The sequence below is a fragment of the Bos taurus genome, chromosome 5, assembly GCF_002263795.3.
Source record: "Bos taurus isolate L1 Dominette 01449 registration number 42190680 breed Hereford chromosome 5, ARS-UCD2.0, whole genome shotgun sequence".
In the NCBI taxonomy this organism is placed as follows: Eukaryota; Metazoa; Chordata; class Mammalia; order Artiodactyla; family Bovidae; genus Bos; species Bos taurus.
In genome coordinates this window covers 31099118-31124570 of record NC_037332.1, presented here as the reverse complement: position 1 = coordinate 31124570, position 25453 = coordinate 31099118, and the positions used below count along the sequence as shown (strand labels likewise).

General features: G+C 39.1%; 1 protein-coding gene and 3 non-coding genes across 10 annotated transcripts; all 4 read right to left on the bottom strand.

Annotated features, from left to right (window-relative positions):
- Positions 1-6661: 6661 nt before the first annotated feature.
- KANSL2 (KAT8 regulatory NSL complex subunit 2) lies at positions 6662-24778 on the bottom strand. Of its 7 annotated transcripts, none has more exon segments than NM_001024571.2 (10): positions 6662-7377; positions 8120-8239; positions 13976-14127; positions 17651-17747; positions 18681-18847; positions 19024-19187; positions 22328-22442; positions 22928-23106; positions 23903-24161; positions 24748-24778. In NM_001024571.2, coding segments are annotated over 9 exon segments (1377 nt in total). In that variant the 5' UTR covers positions 24154-24161; positions 24748-24778; the 3' UTR covers positions 6662-7245.
- On the bottom strand, positions 7726-7799 carry MIR1291 (microRNA mir-1291). The gene has a single exon (NR_030821.1). It is a non-coding gene; the product is annotated as a microRNA mir-1291 (primary transcript).
- On the bottom strand, positions 9199-9330 carry LOC112446866 (small nucleolar RNA SNORA2/SNORA34 family). The gene has a single exon (XR_003034952.1). It is a non-coding gene; the product is annotated as a small nucleolar RNA SNORA2/SNORA34 family (small nucleolar RNA).
- On the bottom strand, positions 17422-17557 carry LOC112446865 (small nucleolar RNA SNORA2/SNORA34 family). The gene has a single exon (XR_003034951.1). It is a non-coding gene; the product is annotated as a small nucleolar RNA SNORA2/SNORA34 family (small nucleolar RNA).
- Positions 24779-25453: the final 675 nt, after the last annotated feature.

The following is a 25453-nucleotide window of genomic DNA, read 5'->3' as shown; positions in this document are numbered from 1 at the left end:
TTGTTTTTGTTGTCACTAAGTTGTGTCCAACTTTTTTCAGCCTTGGAACTGCAGCACGCCAGGCTTCCCTGTCCTTCATTTCAACAAAGTGAAGTCTCTGCTTTTTAATATGCTGTCCTTCCAAGTAGCAAGCATCTTTTCATTTCATGGCTGCAGTCACCGTCCACAGTAATTTTGGAGCCCAAGAAAACAAAATCTGTCACTGTTTCCACTTTTTCCCCTTCTATTTGTCACGAAGTGATGGGACCAGATGCCATGATGTTAGTTTTTTGAAAGTTGAGTTTTTAAGCCAGATTTTTTTGCTCTCCTCTTTCACCCTCATCAAGAGGTTCTTTAGTTCCTCTTCACTTTCTGACATTAGAGTGGTATCATCTGCATATCTGAGGTTGTTGATATTTCTTCTGGCAATCTTGAGTCCAGCTTGTGATTCATCTAGCCTAGCATTTCATATGATGTACTTTGCATATAAGTTAAATAAACAAGATGACAACATACAGCCTTGACATACTCCTTTCCCAATTTTGAACCAATCTGTTGTTCCGTGTCCAGTTCTAACTGTTGCTTCTTGACCTGCATACAGATTTCTCAGGAGGCAGGTCAGGTGGTCTGGTATTCCCATCTCTGTAAGAGTTTTCCACAGTTTGTTGTGATCCACACACTCAAAGGTTTTAGCGTAGTCAATAAAGCGATGTTTTGTTTTCTAATCCCCTTGCTTTTTCTATGATCCAACAGATGTTGGCAGTTTGATCTCTTGTTGCTCTGCCTTTTCTAAATCCAGTTTGTACATCTGAAAGTTCTCAGTTCATATACTGTTGAAGCCTACCATGAAGGATTTTGAGCATTACCTTGCTAGCATGTGAAATGAGGGCAATTGTATGATAGTTTGAACAATCTTTGGGATTACCTTTCTTTGGTATTGGAATGAAGACTGACCTTTTCCAGTCCTGTGGCCACTAATGAATTTTCCAAATTTGCTGACATATTGAGTGCAGCATTTTAACAGCATCATCTTTTGACATAGTGATTTCACTTCCTTTGGATATATCCCCAGGAGTGGAAATGCTGAATCACATTGTCATTCTACTTTTAATTTTTTGAAGAAGTTTCATACTATTTTCCACAGCTACTGCACAAATTTGCATTCCCACCAACAATGACTTTCCCTTTTCCCCACATCCTTGGTATTTTTGATGATAGTCATCCTGACGGGTGTGAGGCGATACCTCATTGTGGTTTGGATTTGCATTTCCTTGATGATGAGTGATGTTGAGCATCTTTTCATGTGTCTGTTGCCCCTCTGTATGTTTTCTTTGGAAAAAACGTCTATTCAGTTCCTCTCCCCAATTTTGAAACAGATTTTTTTTTTTTTGCTGTTAAGTTGTAGTTCTTTATGCTGTGCTGCTGCTATGCTTTTGTGTCCGACTTTTTGCGACCCCATGGACTGTAGCCCACCAGGCTCCTCTGTCCGTGGAATTTTCCAGGCAAGAATGCTGGAGTGGGTTGCCATTTCCTTCTCTAGGGTATCTTCCCAATATAAGAATTGAATCAGTGTCTCTTGTATCTCCTGCATTAGCAGGCAGATTCTTTACCATTAGTGCCACCATAGATGAGTGATGAATGGACCACATTTAACACACGATTTTATTTTTTAATTATTAAAATATCACATACACATTATTGAAAAATGAAATTTCACCTAAAGGAGAAGAGATTTGTAAGTCCCATCCCCAGAAGTGATCGTTGTGAATGTTTTTGCTCATATCTCTCAGGCTCTGCTTCTCTCTTCTGTCTCTCTCTCTCTTACACACAAGCAGATTCATTTACCTCTATGTGAATGTCACATAAATGTGGTCTTATAGATAGGATCCTGGATGCAGTTGGTCCTTGTACATACACAAAGAGAACCCTGAGGTCTCCTTGTCATCAGATAGAGACCCTACACCCACTTTCTTAGCTGCACAGAATTCGTCCATCCATGTGGACTAAAACTGATGGATCCCATCCCCATCTCCATGAACATCAGTGTTGTTGCCAATTTCCTACTATTTCAACCAGTACTGTGATGGATCTTTGAAAAATTGAGCAAGAATTTTAGTGGGGCCAATTCTAAGGATCAGCACTGCTGTACAAAAATGCACTGTGGGACTTCGATGGGTCCTGCACACTGTTCTTTCAGAGGAGTGTCTATTCACTCTTCCATTGAGGGGATCTACCGTGGCCTCTGATTCTTCACTTTGTCACCAGACTAAAACTGATCCACTTTTCTTTTTCTGGAACCATTACTGACACTGTACCTCAGTTTCACCATCTTGATGGATTTAAAATCCCCTAGATGAGTATGATCAAGCTACTCTTTTCTGTGTGGCTTCTTTCACTTGGGATGTCCATCCATGTGGTAACATGTATCAGTACTTCATTTTTTTAATTGTGCTTAAATATACATAACATTTACCATTCAAACCATTTTAACTATGCTTTAAATTCAATGGCATTAACAATATTCACATTGTTTTACAAATATCCTCACCATCCATATTCAGAACTTTTCAATAATGAAACTCTGTAGCCAGTAAGCTCTACTTTTCCTCAGCTCCTGGCAACCAACCACATTCTATGTTCTGAATTTGAATTTGACTTTTCTGGATACCACATACATGTGAAATCACATTTTTGTCTTTTTGTGACAGTTATCTCACTCATCATCATGACTTCAAGGCTCATACGCATTGTAGCATGTGCTGATATTTCCTTAGTTTTGAAGACTGAATTACATTACTTTGTGTATATGCCACATTTAGTTTACCCATTCTTTTCATCAGTGGACACTTGGGTTGCTTCTACCATTTGCTCTTGTGGTTAATGCTGCTATGAATATGACTGTACCCGTATCTGTTCCAGTCCCTGCTTTCAGTCTTTTTGGTATATATCCTCATGTGAAATTGATCATACATTAATTCTGTGTTTAAGTTTTTAAAGAACTATCATACAGTTTTCCACAGAAGCTGAACCATTTTACTTTATTCCTCCTATGACAGATAATAATGATGTGTATGTAATCTACCCCATTTTTGTTATTTTTTGGCCACACTGTGCAGCATGTGGTATCTTCGTTCCCCATCAAGGATTAAGCCTGCACCCCTGCACTGGAAGTGTGGAGTCTTAACCACTGGACCATCAGGATTCTTAACCTCTGGATCTACTCCATTTTGCTGATCTATTTAACCACTGATGGATATCTGCATTGTTTCTGCCTCTGGGCTCTTGTGAGCAGTGCTGCTATCCATAAACATGTGTACAGCTGTTTTCTTTGGGGTATGTATCTAAGAGCAGAGTTGTTGAACCACATGCTAATTGTACATTTATGTTGTAAGCATAGGTTGTGCCTTTTCCCATTTCCACAATTTTTAAAGTTTCCAATTTCTCTACATTGTTGCTAACATTTGTTATTTTTCATTTTCTTGATTATAACCATTTCAGAATATGAGAAGTTGTTGAATTGTGATTTTAATTTGCACTTTCATCATGACTAATGATACTTGACATCTTTTTTTTCTATTTGCTGACCATTTGTATTTCTTGTGTGGAGAATGGTCTATTGAGGTCATTTATCCATTTTAAAATTGGGGGTTTGTCTTTATGTTGGCATACTCTGGATAACGTTTCATCATACATTTAATGTGCAAATATTTTCTTTAATTCTATGGGCTATATTTTCACTTTTTGAATTATATCTTTTGATGCAAACAGATTTTTAATTTTGAGGAAATCCAATTTACTTTTTCACTGTTTGTGCTTTGCTGTCAGATCTACAAAACTGTGGCTAAATCCAAAATTATGAAGATTTATCCCCATGTTTTATTGGAGCATTTAACAGTTATCCCTTCGTATCTGTGGAGAGTTGATTCAAGGACACTTGGGCATACCTAAATCTGCATAGTATTTGCATATAACCTAGGGACATCTTCCTATATGCTTTAATTCAGCCTTCAGTGAAAAGAAAAAAACATCTCAGTAGATGAAGACATGAGCAGTGCACTTGGCCATCCACTTTGTGAGGAAGGAGACATGGCCGGAGGTGAGAATATTCACAGATTCTTAAGCAGCGACCAAGGATCTGGCTGACTGGTCAGGAAATTGGAAGAAAAGGGACTAGAAGACACAAAGAGAGTGAGGTAAAGATACATGACAAGACATGAGAATATGAGTGAAACATGAAAATGTTTCCTATCACTTGTTAACAACCACCAGAAAGCACTCTCCACTTAAAAATGGCACTGAAAAACCAAGTAGACAAAGTAACTTGATTAGCTGACGTTAGCTATCCTTCATCTTCACCCTAGAACTAGGACAGATACATAAACGAAGTAGACAAAGATGGAGGTTATACTGAAATGGACTCCTAGTTATCATCTGGTTACTGTCCCCTCCGAACGTCTAAGCAGCCAACAGAGGCAACCCTGAGCCCCTGTTATGCACTATCCCTCAACCACACCACCTTCTTGGTAGTAAGTAGAACACACCAGGCCCTTTCAGTCCTTCAAGAGCAAGTGATACATCCTCACAGGGATGCCTATTTCAGGTACGGTTTTTGCCTTTCCTGTTCACAAGGCTTCAGGCAGCACTGCAGGGATGAAATTCCACATGACATAGCACCTAAGGAATCCACTGCACAGCAAAGGAGAATCAATTGATCATATCACACACTGCACCATCCAGAAGCAGCTGGCCTTAGACAGCCCTGGAACAGCCTACTGAAGGTACAGTTGAAAAACACCAGCATGGAGGAAATTCAAGGATGGGTGCTATCCTTCAGGACACAGTTGTTCATTATTTTAGTCGCTAAGTTGTGTCCAATTCTTATTGTGACCCCATGGACTGTAACCCACCAGGCTCCTCTGTCCATGGGATTTCTCAGGCAAGATTACTGGAGGGGGTTGCCATTTCCATCTCCAGGGGATCTTTGCAACCCAGGAATCTAACCCAGGTCTCCTGCATTGCAGGTGCTGGGCCTCTGGGGAGGCCCTCTTCTTCAGCACGCACAACATGCACTAAATAAGAGATCTCAATAAACTGTTATGTTCCCCTGGGAATTAAAAAATGGGCTTGGGACCCATGACCTGCTGGGGTATTTCCACCCGATTTTAGGCTCTGCAAGATTACAGGTCCTGATCCCAAAGGCATTCTTACTGGTGAAGATAGGATCTATTTGTTGTTCACTCAGTCATGTCCAACTCTGCGACCCCATGGACAGCAGCATGCCAGGCTTCCCTGTCCTTCACTATTTCCTGGAGTTTGCTCAAACTCCTCTTCATTGACTCAATCACACCCCCAACCATCTTCTCTGAAGTACCACCAGGGAACTTCAAATGCTGTCCAGGAAAGGAGCTCCATTTCAGCAGGATAACTGACCAGCTGAACGTAGGGCTCCAGCTCCATCTTTATATCTACACTGAGGCCATAGCTCCCTCAGGATGCTGCCACTACAGGCAGGCCACGTCTTCTAATAGGTAACCTTTGCTTAGGGACTCCCGCACTTCCTGAGCTATAATGCAGCCCAAATATTAGTCTCTTCCTACCACATCTTAATTACAGAGGATAAAACCTTGGAGGAGAGTAGTAACTAGGTGTGGCCTTTTCCAAACTCTTCACTTTGCATTTCCAGACAAGTGGCCATCAGAATCTCTGGGTGCTAGGATACAGGTTCCATGGCCTCTACTCCGTACCCCCCTCAAAGGTATCTGAACCTGTTAATTTATAAAACCACCAGACTGAGTGACGTGGATGCTGGCAGTTTGCCAATAACTTTTTAAAACAATGGAAAGATGGGACTTCCCTGGCAATTCAGTGGTTAGCACTCTGCACTACCACCCCAGCAGGGGTGGTCTCAATGGGAAACTAAGATCTTACATGCTGTGTGGTGGAGTAAAAAAAAAAAAAAACAATGGGAAGAAGATATTTTAATCCCTAATCTTGTTGCAGAAGTTTTTCAATCTGCATAAGAGATGTTCATGAATACTGTAAAAAGTACTAGACAAGAAAGCAGTGGGAACAAATAACTGGAGTATACAGCAAGCCCTATTAAAGGTGATCTCAGGATTCATCTGACATGTCTTCTGAGTCACTTCCTAACCATTCCCAAGAAATAAACTAAAGCCAAGGTGATAATGTAACTATATAACTTTTCTCTATTCCGTTTTCACAAAGGGTAACTTTTTGGCCTCCTTGTCATATTACATTATGGTGAGATCACACACTCCCAGCTTTACACACACACACACACACACACACACACACACACACACACACACACACACACACACACTCCTAGCCTTAGAGAACGCTGGAGATCACACAAATACACACACATAATCCTAGCCTTAGAGGATTTTGAGACAACAATCAGCCATTAATTGTGAGAAAAAAATTTGAGTGGGAGGAAGGAGCACAGAGGTGAAAAACACATTTGGGAGGAATACGCAGAAATACCATAACTAGGCAAGTAGGTTTTAGTAAGGGAGCACTTTCCATTTACTTATTACAGGTTTTTAAATCTTTTAAGTGTATCTGTCTTGTTTTCCCTTTCTCATCAGACAGCTCCCAATCCACCCCCCAACATATAGACACCACACTCTCAAACACAAAACATGCATTCAACTCATTGTTTTATATTTTCATAACACTTTAACATTTAATAGAAACTATGTACAATAATTTTTTATTTTATCTTACATAAGATAGCCACTACAGAAATTTACATAGGTTAGAAGCAAGATGGATTGTTTAGGAAGGCCCAATCCTGTGGGCTATTTTTTCAAAGACTATGGGTCAGAGTTCACTGAGGAGGAGCTTCAGAGTACCCAATAAGGATGGGAGGTGAGGAAAGGCTAAAATATAGGCTGCTAGACAGAGATAACCAACCACTGGGTCCCTCAACATCCCAAGACTTGGGAAACAGCATTACAAAAACCTCTCTTCCCTTAGGCACAGTCTCCAGGACTCTCAATCCCAGCAGCTCTGATAGGAATCACCTACCTCTCCCCCCTGCATGGAGTGGGAAGACATCCACAGCTTGTAGACACTATTGGTCCCTGCCCCCAACATTTGTTTGACTAGAGCACTCGATAACCCAAAAGAAAAACAAGGTAGTCTGGACTGTCCTTTATAGTGAGAGATGGGTCAGAAATACTTATTTAAAGAATGGGAAATACAAATCCTCCAAAGTCAACTGGTTCCCAGAACAAGCTATCAACTAACAGAAGTGGGTTCCGGCTTCCCATTTGCAGTAGCTATTCCACTCTGAGGCAATGGTGCAGGGGCTTTCTCAGAATTTCGAGGTCCCTGTGATCTGCACCCATCTCCAGCCATCTGCATCTGGCCCTGTTAAAACAAAGTCAGTTTGGTTACAAACTCATTCGTTGTGGCCTGCAGCATGAATCTGACTTACATAAAGCCCATGTACAGTAAGCAACCAGAACAAGACAGCAGATATAAAGTAACTATGCTTACATAAAGCCCATGTACAGTAAGCAACCAGAACAAGACAGCAGATATAAAGTAACTATGTAGTTGCTCTTCCCCATACTTGACTATTCCTGACCCCTGGAGTCACAAATCATTACTGGTAGCATTCCCGAGGCTTTCCAATGCAAAGGAAAGCTGTGGGTTGTTTCTTCCAAATGAAACAGCCATTCCCTGCTGAGGTTACAGAACAACCGACAGATCACACAGGAAGACAGTGCTCTGGGCCTCTGTTTGAAACCAGCAGCTATAGTGTAACTGCAGGTCTTCAGTCAGGGCCATGAGTGTCCCAGACAAAGCTCAAAGAAACCAAATCACACTGCTTGTGCTTAACTTTATGATGAAAACAATTCCAATACTGAATTCTCCCTTAAATCAACCTACATTCCTTGCCTCAACCTTTCCTAGTTAACCAAATAAACTTATGTCCTGCTCTCCCAGATATGGGGATCAGGGGCTAGTAAATGTTCGAAGGCCCAGCTGGAAAACTCCAACCACGGGCACCTATACAGACAGTGATGACAACCTCAACCCTGGGGAGTACATGCCAGCCAGAGCCAGCATGGAGCTCTCTGCCTGGCTGAAATTATTCTTCACTTGCCAAAATATCCACTGGGCCTTCGGCAATTTCTTTGACCGGATGATCTTCAAGGGTTAGTGAAGGATCAAAAAGCAAGGGTGAAGGAGGGCACTGCATACCGTCACCCACAACATCCAAATCCTAAGAGAAGAGAAGAAAAAAACCTATCAGCAACACCAAGTGAACCAACAAGCTAAAGTTTGCCCACTTTTAGCAACTCTCACAGCAGTTCTCCCATCATTCCCTCACCCCTTGTCTACCTTTAAACAAAAACACATGTGCGTGCAACAAATGGGACAAGATGGAAAAGTACTGATTCTTGCTGCCAAATATAAAGTGCAGACCACTATAGTAGCTTTAAGAGTATTTTTTAAACAGGAAAATTCAGGGACAGAAAGTAGAATAGTAGCTACCAAGAGCTAGAGACAGAGACGTGGGAGTTACAGTTTAAAGGATACAGTCTCTGTCTGCACTGAGAAAAGTTCTGTGGAAAGTTCAATGGAAATTGACTGTGGTGATGGTTGTAATATAGTTTAAATGTACTTAATACCACTGAATAGTATGTTTTAAAATGGCAACTCTTACATTATAAATATCTTACCACAATAAAAAATATTTTAAAGAAGCATATACTGGGAATTCCCAGGCAGTCCAGTGGTTAGGACTCCATGCTTTGTTTCACTGCCAAGGGTGGAGGTTCAACCTCTGGTTGGGGAACTAGACCTGTGCCGCACCCCTCCCTCCCCAGAACAGGCATATACTTCTAAGACTAGCTGTAGGCGACCTCTAAGTTCATGAGTGATGCATCTAAAATGGAGAGCAGCATAATTATAAACTAAAATGAAATACTGCCTTAATAGATTGGACAATATGAGACCACTTGATAAATATTCTAACAGCCCCAAAGCCAGCCAGTGAGTAAAACAGGAAGAGGTATAGGGAAGAAAGAAGGAAGACAAAGAAACTCCAAGTCCTTCTGAATGGCCAGGAAATATTCTGGTTAAGTCATTATGCCTACAGAGAATAAGTTCCTGATTTTTAAACCTAACATAATCCAACTGCCCTTTAAAATACACACACATGACATTATATTCTACAGACTATGTTTCTTCCAATTGAACTGGCTATTCCCACTGGAGGGCTGAAGCCAACAGACCATAGGAAGACAATGCTCTCGGCTCCTGTCTGAAACCAATAGCTACAGCAAACCACTGATCTTGATTCAGGGCCTAAAGCACTATAAAAGCTCAGACAATGTGTCAAACTCACTTTCATGCCTCTGCTTTCTAAGCATTACTGCCAAACTCTGCCTCCCAAGAGTGAAAACTATCCAAGGGTTTAAACTGTCCTGTGTTCAAGGCACTTTACAGAGGATCCATGTCTCCAGTAATTCAGCTTCTTGAGAAAAGCAAAGTTCTATGCTTTAAAAATAAGTCTTAAGAATTCGAAATACTTTCCCTTGGTTTTGATCACCAAAACAAAGAATCATATCCTTAAGGTAAAGGAAGGAATATAACTTTCAAGCCTGTGACTGTGTGGATCACAACAAACTGGAAAATTCTTTGAGAGATGGGAATACCAGAGCACCTGATCTGCCTTCTGAGAAATCTGTATGCAGGTCAGGAAGCAAGTTAGAACTGGACGTGGAACAACAGACTGGTTCCAAATTAGGAAAGGAGTACGTCAAGGCTGTATACTGTCACCCTGCTTATATAACTTATATGCAAAGTACATCATGCGAAATGCTGGACTGGATGAAGCACAAGCTGGAATCAAGATCACTGGGAGAAATATCAATAACCTAAGATACGCAGATGACACCACCCTCATGGCAGAAAGCGAAGAACTAAAGAGCCTCTTGATGAAAGTAAACAGAGTAAAAAAGTTGGCTTAAAACTCAACATTCAGAAAACTTAAGATTATGGCATCTGGTCCCATCACTTCATGGCAAATAGATGGGGAAACAATGGAAACTGTGTGTGTGGGTGGGTGTTTTGTTGCTCAGTTGTGTCCGACTCTTTGAGACCCCATGAACTGTGACCTGCCAGGCTCCTCTGTCCACAGGATTCTCCAGGCAAGAATACTGGAGTGGGTTGCCATTTCCTTCTCCAGTAGAAAAGTGAGAAACTTTATTTTTGGTGGCTCCAAAATCACTGCAGATGGTGACTGCAGCCATGAAATTAAAAGACACTTGCCCCTTGGAAGAAAAGTTATGAACAACCTCAACAGCATATTAAAAAGCAGAGACATTACTTTGCCAACAAAGGTCCGTCTAGTCAAAGCTATGATTTTTCCGGTAGTCATGTATGGATGTGAGTTGGACTATAAAGAAAGCTGAGCGCTGAGGAATTGATGCTTTTGAACTGTGGTGTTGGAGAAGACTCTTGAGAGTCCCTTGGACAGCAAGGAGATCCAACCAGTCCATCCTAAAGGAAATCAGTCCTGAATATTCATTGGAAGGACTGATGCTAAAGCTGAAATTCCAATACTTTGGCCATCTGATGTTAAGAACTGACTCATCTGAAAAGACCCTGATGCTGGGAAAGACTTCATGAAGGCGAGAGGAAAAGGGGACGACAGAGGATGAAATGGTTGGATGACATCATTGACTCAATGGACATGGGTTTGAGTAAGCTCCGGAGGTTGGTGATGGACAGGGAAGCCTGGCACGCTGCAATCCGTGGTTGCAGAGTCGGACACGACTGAGTGACTGAATTGAACTGATAAAGAATGTGCTAGACTTAAAAAGCTGCTCAATCTAAGCAGAAACATAAGGAAAAGGATATAGCTGGCTACCTAACATCTATTTCAGATGTGTTAGAAACTTCTGTACACAGAAACCAGTGTTCTCATACCGTTAAGACTATTAACTATTGGGACTCCCTGGCACCCCAGTGGTTAAGACTTCATGCTTCCACTATAGGGGGTGCCGGTTTGATCCCTGCACTGGTTTCAAGGAACTAAGATCTTGCATGCTGCAGACAGAAGGGGAAAAAAAAAAAGACTGTGAACTGTTCTATCCAATTCTTTTAGTATGCACAATTATCATGCACTTGATCCTTGCACAAAGCAGTGGCTAGGGGCAACAGTGTCCAGTCAGAAATCAGGGCATAACTTCAAGGCAGCCTTGTGTCCATGGTTCTGTACCCTCAGATTCAATCAACTGCAGATCATGGAGACTGTAAAAAGTATTCACTGGAAAAAAAAATCTGCATAGTAAGTGAACCCACACAAGCTCAAGCCCATGTTGTTCAAGAGTCAACTGCATAATTAACTAAGGTGAAACTTAAAGAACCCATGTAAGTAATGTGGCAAAATGTTTCAAAGTCTCGAAATGACAATGGCATAGAAAGTTTTCAAAGAAAAATAGATACTAAAAGCGCTTTCTTCACATATTGAGTGTTGTCCGTTATGAGAATTAAAATTGGGAACAGGAACCTAAAATAAGAGGAAGAAAGGATCAGCAGAAATGCCTAACATAAGAGGAATATGTAGAGACATACCAGAACATAGGATAGAATCCACATTTTGTTCTGATGTCAAAAACGGAACTCAAAAAACAAACAAACACAAAAAGAGAGCAAGCTCAAAGTAATAGGATTAAGGTATTAAATTAGAAACTATTTTTTTCCAGCAAGACTAGGATATTCAGAATTTATGGGAGGACAAAAATTCTTTTATAAAACTGAATTTGAATGTGTTTCAACATTTTCTGGAGAATTTTTACCTCCAAAGAATAAAACTACTTTTTAAACGACCAATGTGGTTCATCTAAAGTACATTAATACAGACATAATAGATGATCAAGTACAAATAGTTAATTTTCACTTTTAAGCCTCTAACAACATAGGTCCCTCTTAAAAACCCATTAGATTCTCAAAAATAAAGTTACTTCTCGTACATTCTTTCACATCTCATAATCACTAACATTTTGTGTCATTATTCTCTGAAGACAAGAATACAATCTTCAACAAAGAGTCATATTTTCTCAGATCTAAATCATCAAAAGTTTGAGAACACTCTTTAAAATTAATGACAAAAACAAGTCAAAGGGGAAACAAAAGGGACAAAACAGAAATGGCTCTAGAAATTAACAATCATATGAAATAAAAATTAACAATAATCTAGTACATCTAAATAAAACACGTGTTAACTTCTACATATATACATTACTATGTGAAGGGAATCTGGCAACGTAGTACTTGATCAGGTTGTTTTTAAAACAGATAAATCTGTTCACGTTACTAAGTTTAAAAAAAAAAGGAAAGATAGTACCTCTTTGGGTTTTCTTGGGTTTTCTTCACATGTAAAAATGAAGAAAGTGGACAAAAATTTGCCCATCAATCTAGGGCTATCTATTCATTTACTCTCTTCAACACAATCTCACTGGAAAACTTTAGAAAGCACTGGAGTATATAATCTCTAAGATTCTCATATTCTATGAATCTGTTTGAAAGAAAAAAATTTTTTAATTATTTTTAATTTTTTTAGTTGTGCCATGCACCTTGCCAGATTGTAGTTTCCCCATCAGGGATCAAACCAATGCCCCTGCAGTGGAAGTGGGGCGTGCAAACCACTGAACTACCAGGGAAGTCCAGAAAGAAATGTTTTAAAAAGCAATCATAATCAAGATTATAACCAAAAGTATAATTTTATTATCATAAAGTGACAAACATTAATATACTAAGCCTAAAGACAGTATACAGTCAAAAAAGAGGTAAGGAAATTTATTCAGTTCACTCTTCTTTTTGGGCCACACCACTTGGCTTGTGCGAACTTAGCTCCCCAACCAGGGAATGAACCCAGGCCACAGCAGTGAAAGCACCCAGTCCGAACCACTGGACCTCTAGGGAATTCCTTGGAATCAGCTTACTGAATCAGTACCACTTTTTAAGATATTAGCCTTTCCTGATTTATCTTTTTAGTGAGCAATACTGTAGGCCATCCAAATCCTGCTTCTACCCCTACACAAACAATACTGCAAACTTTACTAAATTTTCTATTTAGATTTGTCACTTTAAATATGCCATGGTTATATACAAGACATATTAAATTCAGAAGATTTCATAATAAATAATGAAAACCTTTATTAGAAAGCTAAAGATTAAGCCAAGTGCTAAAAAGAGAGAGGGAACATCAACTGATCCCTAAAGTGAATGACATAGTAGGGTAGTGCTAATTAGGGAAGCAAATACAATGAGAGATGCGTTTAAGAGCGAGAAGCAGGCTGAAAAAGGCAATGAAGTGTATATACTTAGAAGGTTGTCACAGTAAAATTTAGAGAGGTCAATGATATCCAAGTCTGTTCACAAAAGAATCTTTAATAACTATCAAAAATGAAAAACAGTAGGCAGAGCTAAGTTTAGGGCTGTTTTTTGGGGGGGACACATTAATCTAAAAATGATAACCCTGAATACACAATCAAAACACTTTGCACTGCTGAGTAGATATTGGAAATCATTTGTATTGTTAAGATTCTAGTGAATTACCTTGTGAATGGGCACCAAATTTCCCAGCTACGTAAATCCAATCACAGAGACTTTCCTCCAACTTCTTTTAGTTTATAATATCCCTTATCATGCCCTCAGAAAAACTTCTGTAAATTTAAACTGTCTCTAAACGAATGTGTTAACATACAAATACGACCATACATATCATTTCAAAAAATTTATCAGTTTTTTTCTTTTTTAAACCACAAATGACTAACCTAGTCTCACCATTAATAAACAAGGCCTTGCCTCAAGGGCCAACCAGAGCAGAGCTTCTCTAACTTACATCACTGAACTCCAGAGGTAAACTCTCAGTGGGCTGAAGCTCGGCAGCACTCAAGTACAGATCCATGGGGCCGGCTTCCAGATCGTCTGGCACAGACAGTACCTGCTCGGGCTTATACATCTGAGGAGGTAACTGGAAATGCAGTGGGCAGCAAGGATCCTCAGAAAGGCTTACAGGAACTGGTTTGTTGCAGGGTACCTCTTCAGACCCCTGGCAGCATTTGAAGAGAACCTGATTCGTGTCCTGACAAATATCTGTAGAAAAATGGTCAAGGGAAATAAAATGGATCTGTCCGAGGCATAAAAAAGTTGTCTGCCATGTAAAATTCAAGGTCTGGACTACATAAGATTATTAGTTACATTTGATACAGAATCAAATGCAGGTAACAATTTTTAAAGTTATTTCTCAAATTTTCATTTACTAGAGTAATTCTAGCTCTACAAGTAGTGTAAAACTAGTCCCCAACCTTCATTTCAGGATCTATACTTTAGAATAGACACTAATCTCATTCTCTCCATGAGGGTCAAATATGAAACATTTAAAAACATAGTGCTAAGTGTCAACAGTAATGATCCTAGAAATCCCTACCTATCCAGAAGAAACATGTCACAGCAAAAGCAAATACCTTGCAGAGGCCCCTATCTCTGCAAGACTCCTTCCAAGAGTCAAAAGATACAACATTGTTTCTGCTGTTAAGCCGATAGGCAGAAAGTTGTTTTTATTTTTTTAAAAACACATTTTGAACTTTGTTTCCAAAATGTTTATTACATAAATTTGTTTAAAAGAAGCAGGGTACTGGGGAAAACAGAAGCTCTAGCAATGTAATTAGCTATCATACTCTAACAGGAAATACTCTGCTTTAATCAGGACCCATGGAAAGAAGTACTCCAAGAACACTCCAGGAGCCCTAACAACTTCTATTATGGGTAGAAACAGAAAGGGGCTATATTTCCAAATTGGCAAAGAAGCGCTGTAGGATGAACGAACATTGAAATCATGATTAGATAGCAAAATTTCAGAAGTCAGTCTACAAAATACATTTTCCTCAAGTTTTAGCATTTCCTGATATCCTAACTACACAGTTGTTTTCCCTAAATTAATAGACAATTGTCATTTCAAATTTGGGCTCATTTTTAAAACCAGAAAGTACAATTTTCTATAAATTGATTGTACCCAATTTTCTATAAACTGATTATGCAAGTATGGGTAATTTTTAATCCTCCAAATTTTAAGGTTACGTTTTTACAGGTAAAAAATCTAATGTACATTATAATTTTTAAGCCAAATAAAACCTCTTGAAGAAAGTTACTTTTTTTAATCCATTCTTAGAACTTGCCAAACTCTCTAAAACAGAGTTACACAGCACTGCCACTACCAGCATCAGCATTACCGCTATCTGTGTGCTGTGGAATGTTTATTAGCAGCATTCCCAGCCTCTGCCCACTAGATGTCAGCAGCACCCCCACCAGAGCTATGACGGACAAAGATATCTCCACACATTGCCAAATGGGGGGCAATGGCCCCTGCTGAGAACAACTGCTCTCAAGGTACAGTATACAGCTTACTGTAAACAAATAACTATTGAAATGAAAACCAATGCTCAAGTTAACAAACTGCAATCTCTGTGTGCTTAAGAAGCCCAATCTTGTTTAAATTATCAAAATCTTAAATGTTAATCCATTAAATGTTTTAATTAGAACCTTTTTCATGTAATTCAAAGGACTTTCACAAGCCTCTTATTTACTATCACAGTATCCCTGAAAACCCTTTTACCCCCCTCCTCCACCCCTTTCCTTTCAGATGGGGACAACAGACAAAAGAAGGGAATGGTTGACCTACAACTAGAGACTGGGTCCTTCACTTTCAGTCCAGGGCTCTCTCCATTAGACCAGAGTAAAGAGTTAACAGGTCACCAATGGCAGTCGCATCTTTCTCTGGGATAAGGACTTAAGGAAGGGTAAGTGACTTAGGCAACCATGGAGTGGAAAGGAAAAGAGCATAAAAGAGAAAAATAATAACTTCCCTTCTCTTTTCAAATACATTTTATGTTCAACTTTGCTTTTTTAAAATATTAAAATTCTAACAAACTGAGAATAGTGCAGTAAGAAAAAATCTAGAATACTCTTTAATATCCATAAGTTGGGTTTTTTGCCTTATAAAGTAATTCAAGGCCACTGAAGAAAACCTTAAAGTACAAGGCAGAGGGAAAAAGGACATTCATAACCCCACCATCCAATAATAGTCACATTTCTGTTATATTCCCTCCCAGTATTAGTTCCATGTAGTTAAAACCATACTCTACTGAATTCCATATTCTATTTTTGTCACTATCATTTTCTTGTCATTCATAAACTTTAAATATGTTTAATTCCTGAATATATTCCATATTACATTTTATCAAAATTTTCCTATTTTCCATCCCTGAAAATGTTAAGGCTGTCTCTAGTTCGAAGAATTTTATGTAAAAATAGTGATCCGTATTTGATATCTTAAATTCCCAGAGATGACATCAAAGAACATGAACATTAAAAAAGAAAAAAAAAATATATGAATATTGTCAAACTGCTTTCTAAAAAGCCTATACCACTTTACAGTCTCACTGGCAATGTTTAGAAGGGCCCATTTCACTATTTCCTCAGAAACTTTTGAAACTTACTAATTATATTTCATACATAGATAAGTATCAAATTTCTAGATTAGGGGATTCCCAGGTGGTCCAGTGGTTAGGACTCAGCACTTTCACCGCCGGGACTTGGGTTCAATCCCTGGTCAGGGAACTAAGATTTCACAGTCTGTGGCAGTACAGCCAAAAAGAAAAACAAAATGCATAATTAAAAAAACTTCCTTGTTTTCTTATTTATTTATAGTGAAGATGAATACTTTTCAACTATCAGCCACTTCTTTTAATCTGTCCGTAGATAGCCTTTGCCCAATTATGTTTTCAGTATTTATCTTTAGTTTTTAATGATATCAAGGACAAAATCCTTTATCAAACATTTGCTACAATAATTAATAAACTTGTAAAGTATTTAATAAACAGAATAGAAAAAAAGTCAGTTTTCCTTTCAAAAAAGAAAGTTTTCCTTCCCTTCTTACCAAAGAAAATACATTTTACTTTCCAAATATTTGTGTATTTTGCCAGGCAAATGAAATCCAGCAAGATTTATGCCTTTCATATAATAAAGATTATATTTTAAAAGTGCATTAACTATGAAAGTGACTTTTCTCAATGTTCATAATGTAGATGCACTTTCACAATCTAATACACAACTCAAAAAATTTTACAACCGAATTACAAATGTAAGTTTCCTATTTGAATGAAAACTAAAATATATAAGTCATGGCCCTGACCACACAAAAGGATATTTAAAGACAGCTCACAGTTCAGAATCATCCCACTGTTTTTGGATACACAACAATTTTCTTTTATAGTAACTGGACTTAACATTATATTTTTAATGAAAAAGTTAAACCAGGGATCTCTAAATTTTGGAATCCTAGTATTAATCAACTACAAATAAGTATTAGCCCCTATCACCAATGACTTGAGATGTTTCTTTCTAATGAATTGACCATTACATTTCCAAGATCTGAAATGGCCAACAGACCATAGAAAGAGACTTCTTTAGGCTCCTGTTTGAAACCAACAGCTTCAGCAAACTGCTGGCCTTGATTCAGGGCCAAAAGAATACAAAGACCTTCAATTAACTAAACTATCACAGATCCCCACTAGTCTTCAGATTACCTAGCAAACTAAAAACAGAGCAAAAAAGATACGGGTAAGGCAGTGTCTGGTCATTGGAAGAGACTGATTGGAACAACGAACATCATCCACAAAGGCCAAGCATCTCTGACTGGAACGAGTGGTATGGGCCTAAAATGAGAAAACATGTTAGTCAAAATAAATTATCTATCGTTTAACAATTTATTCACCGATGCTATGCAAAAGGAAAAAAAACTTAAACCTCATGTGCAAATATCGAGCCAACCATAATTTGAAATACAACTCTTCCATATTACAAAAGTGTGATACACAGGCCTAGAGTTTTTCAAACTACCCATCTTTTACTTATCTTAAATTGTAGTCTTATGCTGAGCCTCAAAAAATATGAGAAAAATGGAATTACTCTGATGTTTTGTTTAAAAATCGTTTTAAACAAGTTTAAAAATGATCACTTAACTTGGTTCATCAAACTTACTGACATTCATTGTTCTTATTATTCTACTTATTTCTCTGCTTTCTAAAACAAGAGTCACAAACTGTTAAGTGTTCTGTGCCTATTTCTGAAATGAAGATTTCTGAACCAAATAACTTAGAAATCTATAGCAATCCTTCAATATGCAGATGAAAATAAGAGTACAGAGAGGTTCATTTATCAGAGCAGGCACAGAATTAATCAGAAGGGAACTAAAACTCATGTCTCTGGACTCCCAGGTAAATGCTCAATATACCCCATGTCCAGTAAGTTAGATTTCAGAACAAAAATTTTGCAAGTGAGAGTTAATCGTTCAGTCACATCCAACCCTTTGCAACCCCATAGACTGTAGCCCACCAGGCTCCTCTGTCCATGGATTCTCCAGGCAATAATACTGGAGTGCGTAGCTATTTCCTTTTCCAGGAAATCTTCCCAAACCAGGGATCGAACCCAGGTCTTCCATGTTGCAAGTAGATTCTTTACTATCTGAGCCATCAGAGAAGCCCTGTAAGCCTAGTAAGTGAGATTTTAGAACCAAAACTGTACAGCAGTGTTCACCATAACTCTGTAAAAGCAAATGTATACATCTTAGAGGTATATACACAAATTACCTGTTGGGCGGCACCATCTGTGGCCAGCATTCTGCGCTCCTTCAGCTGCCTGTGTAGTAAGGCTTCCACTCCATAGCGCTGACGGTACCGACGAAGACATTTTAGACGCTTTAAGTTTTCTCGTTCTTTGGCCAGAAGTCCCTCTGGGCCAGTCAGGAGACTACTACCTGGAAAGTCAAAACAGTCAAGATGTTATTTGCCAAGCAACCAAGGATGCATCTTCAAACAGTTTCAAAAGCAAATCCTTCTCCAGTCCAGGTAACAAAAAAGAAATAAGTCTAACTACCGAATTCACATGTTGATTAAACCCATGACAGGTTGTCGGAACTGGCATAAAACTTGCCTAGAGCTTCATGTTCCACTTTGCGATTGTGTAAGTAACGTCGCTTCTTCTCTTTGAGCAGATGCTGAAGTCGTTTAAACTGATCAATGTACAAAGATTGCAAACGAATAAGCTTCTCACGCATAATCAGGGCCACTTCTTCTGCCGTGTAGACACCAGCATGTCTAGAGTAAGATGATTCAAAAAGGATAAGAAGGCACAACAATAAGACCCAAGCTTAAAAGGAGCAAAGAGTAAAGGTTAGACTTAGGGTTGCTATTCAACAAGCAGTCAGTGCTGAGATAATCACCTTACTAAATAAGAATGTTTTCGCAGCATTTTACTATTGTAATAAAAAAACAAAATACCCAAGAATGGATACTAATGTATGATCTCAAAATGTGGAGAAGGAAAAACGTTTCATTATGCTCCCTAGTTATTTGCATTATGTTTAAACAAGAGTAAAGCTACAGAACACTCAAAACTTTTATTAATCTACAGTCTTGTTCCCTTTAATAATTTAATACAGAAAAAATCACCTACCAGTAAATTACAGTGTTAATTTAAGAGCATGTATCTCAATATATTTTAATTAAAGTACAAAAGATCACAAACAATTACAACTTCTAATTTAAAAGTGCACTTTTAATTGGTGGTCCAGTAGTTAGGATTCTACGCTCTCACTGCTGAAAGGCCTGGATTCAATCCCTGTTCAGGCAACTAAGATCCCATAAGCCACAAAGCATAGCCAAAAATAAATAAATAAAAATAAGCTACACTTATATTTTGGAGTTTATACCAGCCCTCAAAACACTGATCCCAATGGCTAGTCAATGTCCTCAGTTCATTCTCTTCACAATATTCTCAAAATATAGTACCCTGGAGAAACCCTTAATTGCCAAAGATCTAGATCCACATCAACTTTATTAAGCTTTGCCACCAACTATGAATTAACAAAACTTTATAAAAAAAACCCTTATTCTAGGGAAAAAAAAAAAAAAGTTAGATTATACCCTGACTTGATACTCTTGTATTTTGACCTAGTAAAAATTATTTCTATTATTTAAAAGGCAAAATATACAGGAACTATATACTAATTTTAAATCCAAAAAATATGTGCTCTTTAAAATTTAACTCTTAAATCATTGAAATACACAGAATAAAACTATTAACTTTAGGACTGAGAGCAAATAATCTCTGCCAAAAACTTTTCTTAAATATAAACAGGAGATAATACCTGTGCATTAGAAAATTACAACTACAAAGTACTCTGAAATTATAAAAATGGCAAAATCTAAGACTCAGAAAATGTGAAAATTTCAAAAATATCTAATGTTTAAACAAGGTGATGAGGTTATTCATATTCAGGAAAATGGGGCATGTCTGCATTAATGCCTGTATCCCTAAAATACTGAGGCCTTAACCTAACATCATTTGTTAAAATGAAATTAATTTCATTGTACCCTGTCAGAAGAGGACTTAACTGGGGACTACAATTAGAATTTACAACAAATCATTTGGGGAGGCAGATGAGCATCCTAACTAAGGTAAATGCCTAGTTCATGTGACAAATGAGTCATTTATTTAAAGATGGAGCCACAAATATTCACAGCTAGTTTTAATTTAAAAAATCATGTACTAACTCTTGCTCTGATATGCACAAATGTAAGTCTAGGTTTATTATTAGACCAATTTCAAAAAAGGGAATCACTTTTTATATCGTGTTAAATTGTTTTTTCCCCTTGAATGTTCCTTTCAGGGGAAACTGACATCTAACCCTTTTAACACTTATATTTCTCATAAAATTAACTGGTATTTTGTTTCACGTAACAATCTCCTTTAAGGGCTTCTTTCCTAGCTCAGTCGGTAAAGAATCTGGCTGCAATGCAGGAGATCCAGGTTCAAATCCTGGGTTAAGAATCCTGGGAAGAGTTCCTGGGTTGGGAAGATCCCCTGGAGAAGGAAATGGCAACCCACTCCAGTATTCGTGCCTGGAGAATTCCATGGACAGAGGAACTTGGCAGGCTACAGTCCACGGGGTCGCAAGAATTGGACATGATTTAGCGACTAAACCACCAAATCTCTTGTATGTAAGTCAGGTTAGCATAAATGTGGATCAGTGAAGATTGACCCACTCTAGATTAGTAGAGAGAAAATAAAGTTTCTGGACCTTACAAACTGAGTGTTTACCACACCAAAGACAATCACTTTGTGATCCTACAGCATGTACACCTCAATCAAGTATGGCATTTCCAGATGCACAATGTAATATAACTATATAAATTAAATCTATATCTATATCTACATCTATATATATATACCTATATATAATATCTATATCTATCTATCTATCTATGGCTTAGTATAAAGTTTCTACTGTGAAAATATCCTGCTAGAAACAAGCATTTCTTCTCAAACTACTTACATGGACTTTCCAAACACGTAGTTCCTGAATAGCTCTCTATATTCAGATTACTTAAAATAGATGAAACTACTCTACTCAGAAAATAGAACCCTAAATGACTTCTTATAAACTTCAGAATCCAAGGAATGAAGAAGATGCTATTCTTAGAATTTGTCAAACACAGTCAAGTCTAGAAATGTATTACCCCTCCCACTATTTAAGAGTTCTTCCACCTAAACTGTCAGTGGGAAGTATCAAGAGATAGAAGTTAGGAAAAAACAAAAACTAAACCCAAACTATGAGACACAGCAACATTAGACTTTTGAGTGGCAATGTTCCATAACTCCAAAGCGATCGTGGGTTAAGTAAAGAGCAGAACCTTAGTAAGATATAATTAGGACGATTACTCCTGGGTTTCTAATCAGTTTCTCTTTCTTAGGCATGAAACCAAAGGAAGCTCTTAAACACCTTTTAATTTTTCTTAAACATATAAAGTTAAATAAAATATAAATTAATCAGAACTTTGAGGGGGAAAAGTTGTTATTCAAATATAATTAGTTTTTTATTCCTGAGGTTTAAGTCAAGAGCAAATTCTCATCACTTTTCTCTTCTCTGATCTCCACCCACCTCTCAACTCCTATGTCCAAGAAATCTATTTACCCCCTGCACTTTCTCACATGTAGAATTTGATGTCCAAAAATTTTCCCAAATTACAAGACTTCTAAAAAAGAATCGAATCCTACTCTGAGGCAAGATGGTGATGAACAATGACACTTTTAAATACAGAAGCTATTACTGCTCACAAATAGCTAAGCTATCTTCAACCCTCCTAGCTTATTAACCTATTAACAGCATGCAGTACTACATTCCACATACTACCTTCTAAAATATTTTAAAGCCCTATGTGGAGTTACAACTTACTTTAGGGGATCTTCTTGATCACTGTCTATGCTATCAGCTTCACTGTCAGGGTCACCTCTCCATGTCTGATCCACAGTAATGGGTTCCTGGTCCCCATCACTCCAGCTGTCTTCATCTGAGGCAAGGAAGGGAGAGCAGCCATTAAGACTTCCCACCTCTGTAACTCCACCACACAAAACTAGATTACTTAACACACCAATCCAAATCTTATAATTAAAAATGCTTAATACAGAAGCACCAGCAAATAAAAATGGCTTAAGAAATATACTTTCTGAGTCACAAATGAGTTAACCATAGCCTCAAAAGGACAGAAAGGTCAACTCAAAATTATTCTGTTTCCTGAAATTATCTTACCTAACAAAGTTAAGTATAAAAACATCACTGAAAGAGTCATTAACTCAGGAAAGTAAACCTAAGCACACACTACTTAAAACCAAAAAGACTGGTGAACAGCAGCAGTCCTGAATTCTCCCAAACTGGCAATGAATTAATAATAATATTGTACTTTCAAGTGCCACATATGTTCAAGGCACTGAGATAAACCAAAGTTCTTTGTTAACTTTCTTCCTGTTTTTTCATTATGAGAGAGAAGATTCTTACCCAGAATTCGGCTGGCTTCACTGCGGCTACTTTCTGGAGTCTGAGACCCCAGCTCTGTCTTAGCGTATGAGCTCAGCTGGCACAAGAGTGTTTCACCCACAGGCCCTGGACTGGTCTTTTTCATTTGCGCATGAAGTGCCAGGGCGTTCCTACGAGCGTGTTCAGCACAGAAGGATGCCCTAAGGAGACAAAATATTAACGTTTCATACTCATGCTCCCTCTTACAAGAGCTCAATGATTTCCATAGACAGTGATCTTTAGATCATTTTCAGGAAATTAAAATGACTATTATCTTCATTTGTAGATTAAAAATGCTAGTGAGGCAGAATAATTTAACAGGCAAGGTCAACTCATTTGGTATTACTGAAGGGAAATGCAGGTTAACATACCCTAGTGATCTATCCATCTAAGGAAATATTCCAACTATAAAAATGCTGGTTATCATTTTTCAACAAACCACACTGATCCACTTTCATCTCTCAAAATTGGTTCTGGAAAGCAATTTTACATTTTATAACACTTCAAAATCAATCCACTGTAGGTAGTAAGATGTGGGACACAATGCAGAATTATCTAGCCAATTTCTGCATGGATACTTTGCTTAAATGATGAAAATTTTTCCTAGAAAAATACACATGTATACAATTTTGCATTACCTAAGATTCAAGGACAGCCACAAGAGCCATGGAACCTAGGCTTAAGAACAATCTTTATTTTACAGGTAAGGTAAAATAGCCAAAGAGATAATAAAATGGCCCAACCAGGAGATGTCTCCTCGTTTTCACCATTAAAAAAAATTTTCCAAGGATATACCCATAACTTCAATTTTACAAACACGTGGCCTAAAAAACTTGGCGGCTGTTTCCAAGGCCACATCCTGCCACATCTTCCTCTCACTTAAAAACTAAAAGTACATACGACAGGTATCTAACTGTCTCTCTCTCTCTCTCTATACATATATATACACACACATACCCATCTTTCTTCTCAGGCTTTGGGGCAGCACTGGGACATCTTTTCCCGTTCTTCGTCGATACATAACTACACTGCTTGAAAGGCGCATTCTTGTCTTCAAGGATATGCTTAATGCAAAATTCCTGCCCCTCCAGACGAGGTTGCGAACATGGACGATGAGTAAACGAACAAGACAGGGGCTCCTGAGATCTGGGCACTGGGGTGATCCTCCCCCGATTGGTCGGCAAGACGTGAATCCGAATCCTGTTCATACCAAAACCTGCAGGGTCGCACAAAGATCAAAAAGCCCTTACCCTCCCGAAAACCCCAGCTCCACAATACCGGGCAGACTGCACGCGGCTTCTAAAACGCCAGGCGGAAGTCACGCTCCTTAACTCCCTTCCGCCCAGGTCTACCAAGATGTTACTGAATTTGCCTCATCTCAACTTCTCTGTCCAAGCCCTCCCCCAACTCCGACCACAGCCACGTTGAAAGTATCTCAAGGGCTCGCACGGTCGCCACACTAGGGAGAAGCAGCAAGAGGCGGAAGCGCCAGCTCCTGCCCAACGCCGCGCCGCAACGCCGCAGAGCCACCCGCCCCACCCCTGGCCTCCGCCTCCCCGCATGCCGCCTTTGTCCCGGCCTGCCTCAAAGCTGAAGGCTGGGCCCTGCCCATCCTCGGAGGCCCCGTGCAAGCGCCATTTTGTCCTAAGACTCCGAGCACCGGCGAATCTGGGTCCTGGAAGCCTAGAGGAGTAAAGCGACCCTGACGCTGATTGAGACAGAGTAGCAGCTCGGAACAAACAGAAGGGGCGAAGCAGCAGCCTAACTCCAAAGGCGAAGAGCAAGCACAGCAGCCATCTTACCTCTGCCGCTGCGCCGCGCCACTCGCTTTCTGGCAGCGCCAGCCACTTCTAACCATGCCTTTCCGGGCTCCCAGCCACTGATTGGATACTGAGCCTACGACTCTGTGTCACCATTGGCTAGCTATCGCGCTCAGGGGGCGGGGCGCTGGGAAAAGGCGCGGCTGGGTGGCTAGAAGAGGTGTCTGTCAGCGACTCAGCTCCGGAGAGAGTGAGACGGAGGGAGCGTGGGTTGTGGGACCTGCTCGGTGGAGACTGCTCTTTACATTTCCGATCGTGGCTGATGTCCAGGCGGATTGGGGGCGCTCTGTGTGTGATCTTAGGCCGCAGCTATTTCACCACCCCTACACAGTGGGTACAACAAAATCAACATGTAGAGGCCAAAGAATCACTGTACATTTGACTCTCATTGTCTATACAAGAAAAGGCTTTTGTTTTCTTTTGTGAACAGTTCATTTATGGAAACATTTTTTCAAGTATTTACTGAGCCTGGGAAATTACACATACAAACTTTTAATTTTCAGAACCCTAAGAAGTAGAAACTATGAATAGAACGGGCCCATATCTAGTAAATAGGGCGAGGAGGTGAATTTGAACCCAGCCCTTATTCTGAGTTTCCCCAGTGGCTCAGACGGTAGAGAATCCACTTTAAGTGCAGGATATCCGGATTCTATCCCTGGGTCCGGAAGATCCTCTGGAGAAGGGAAAG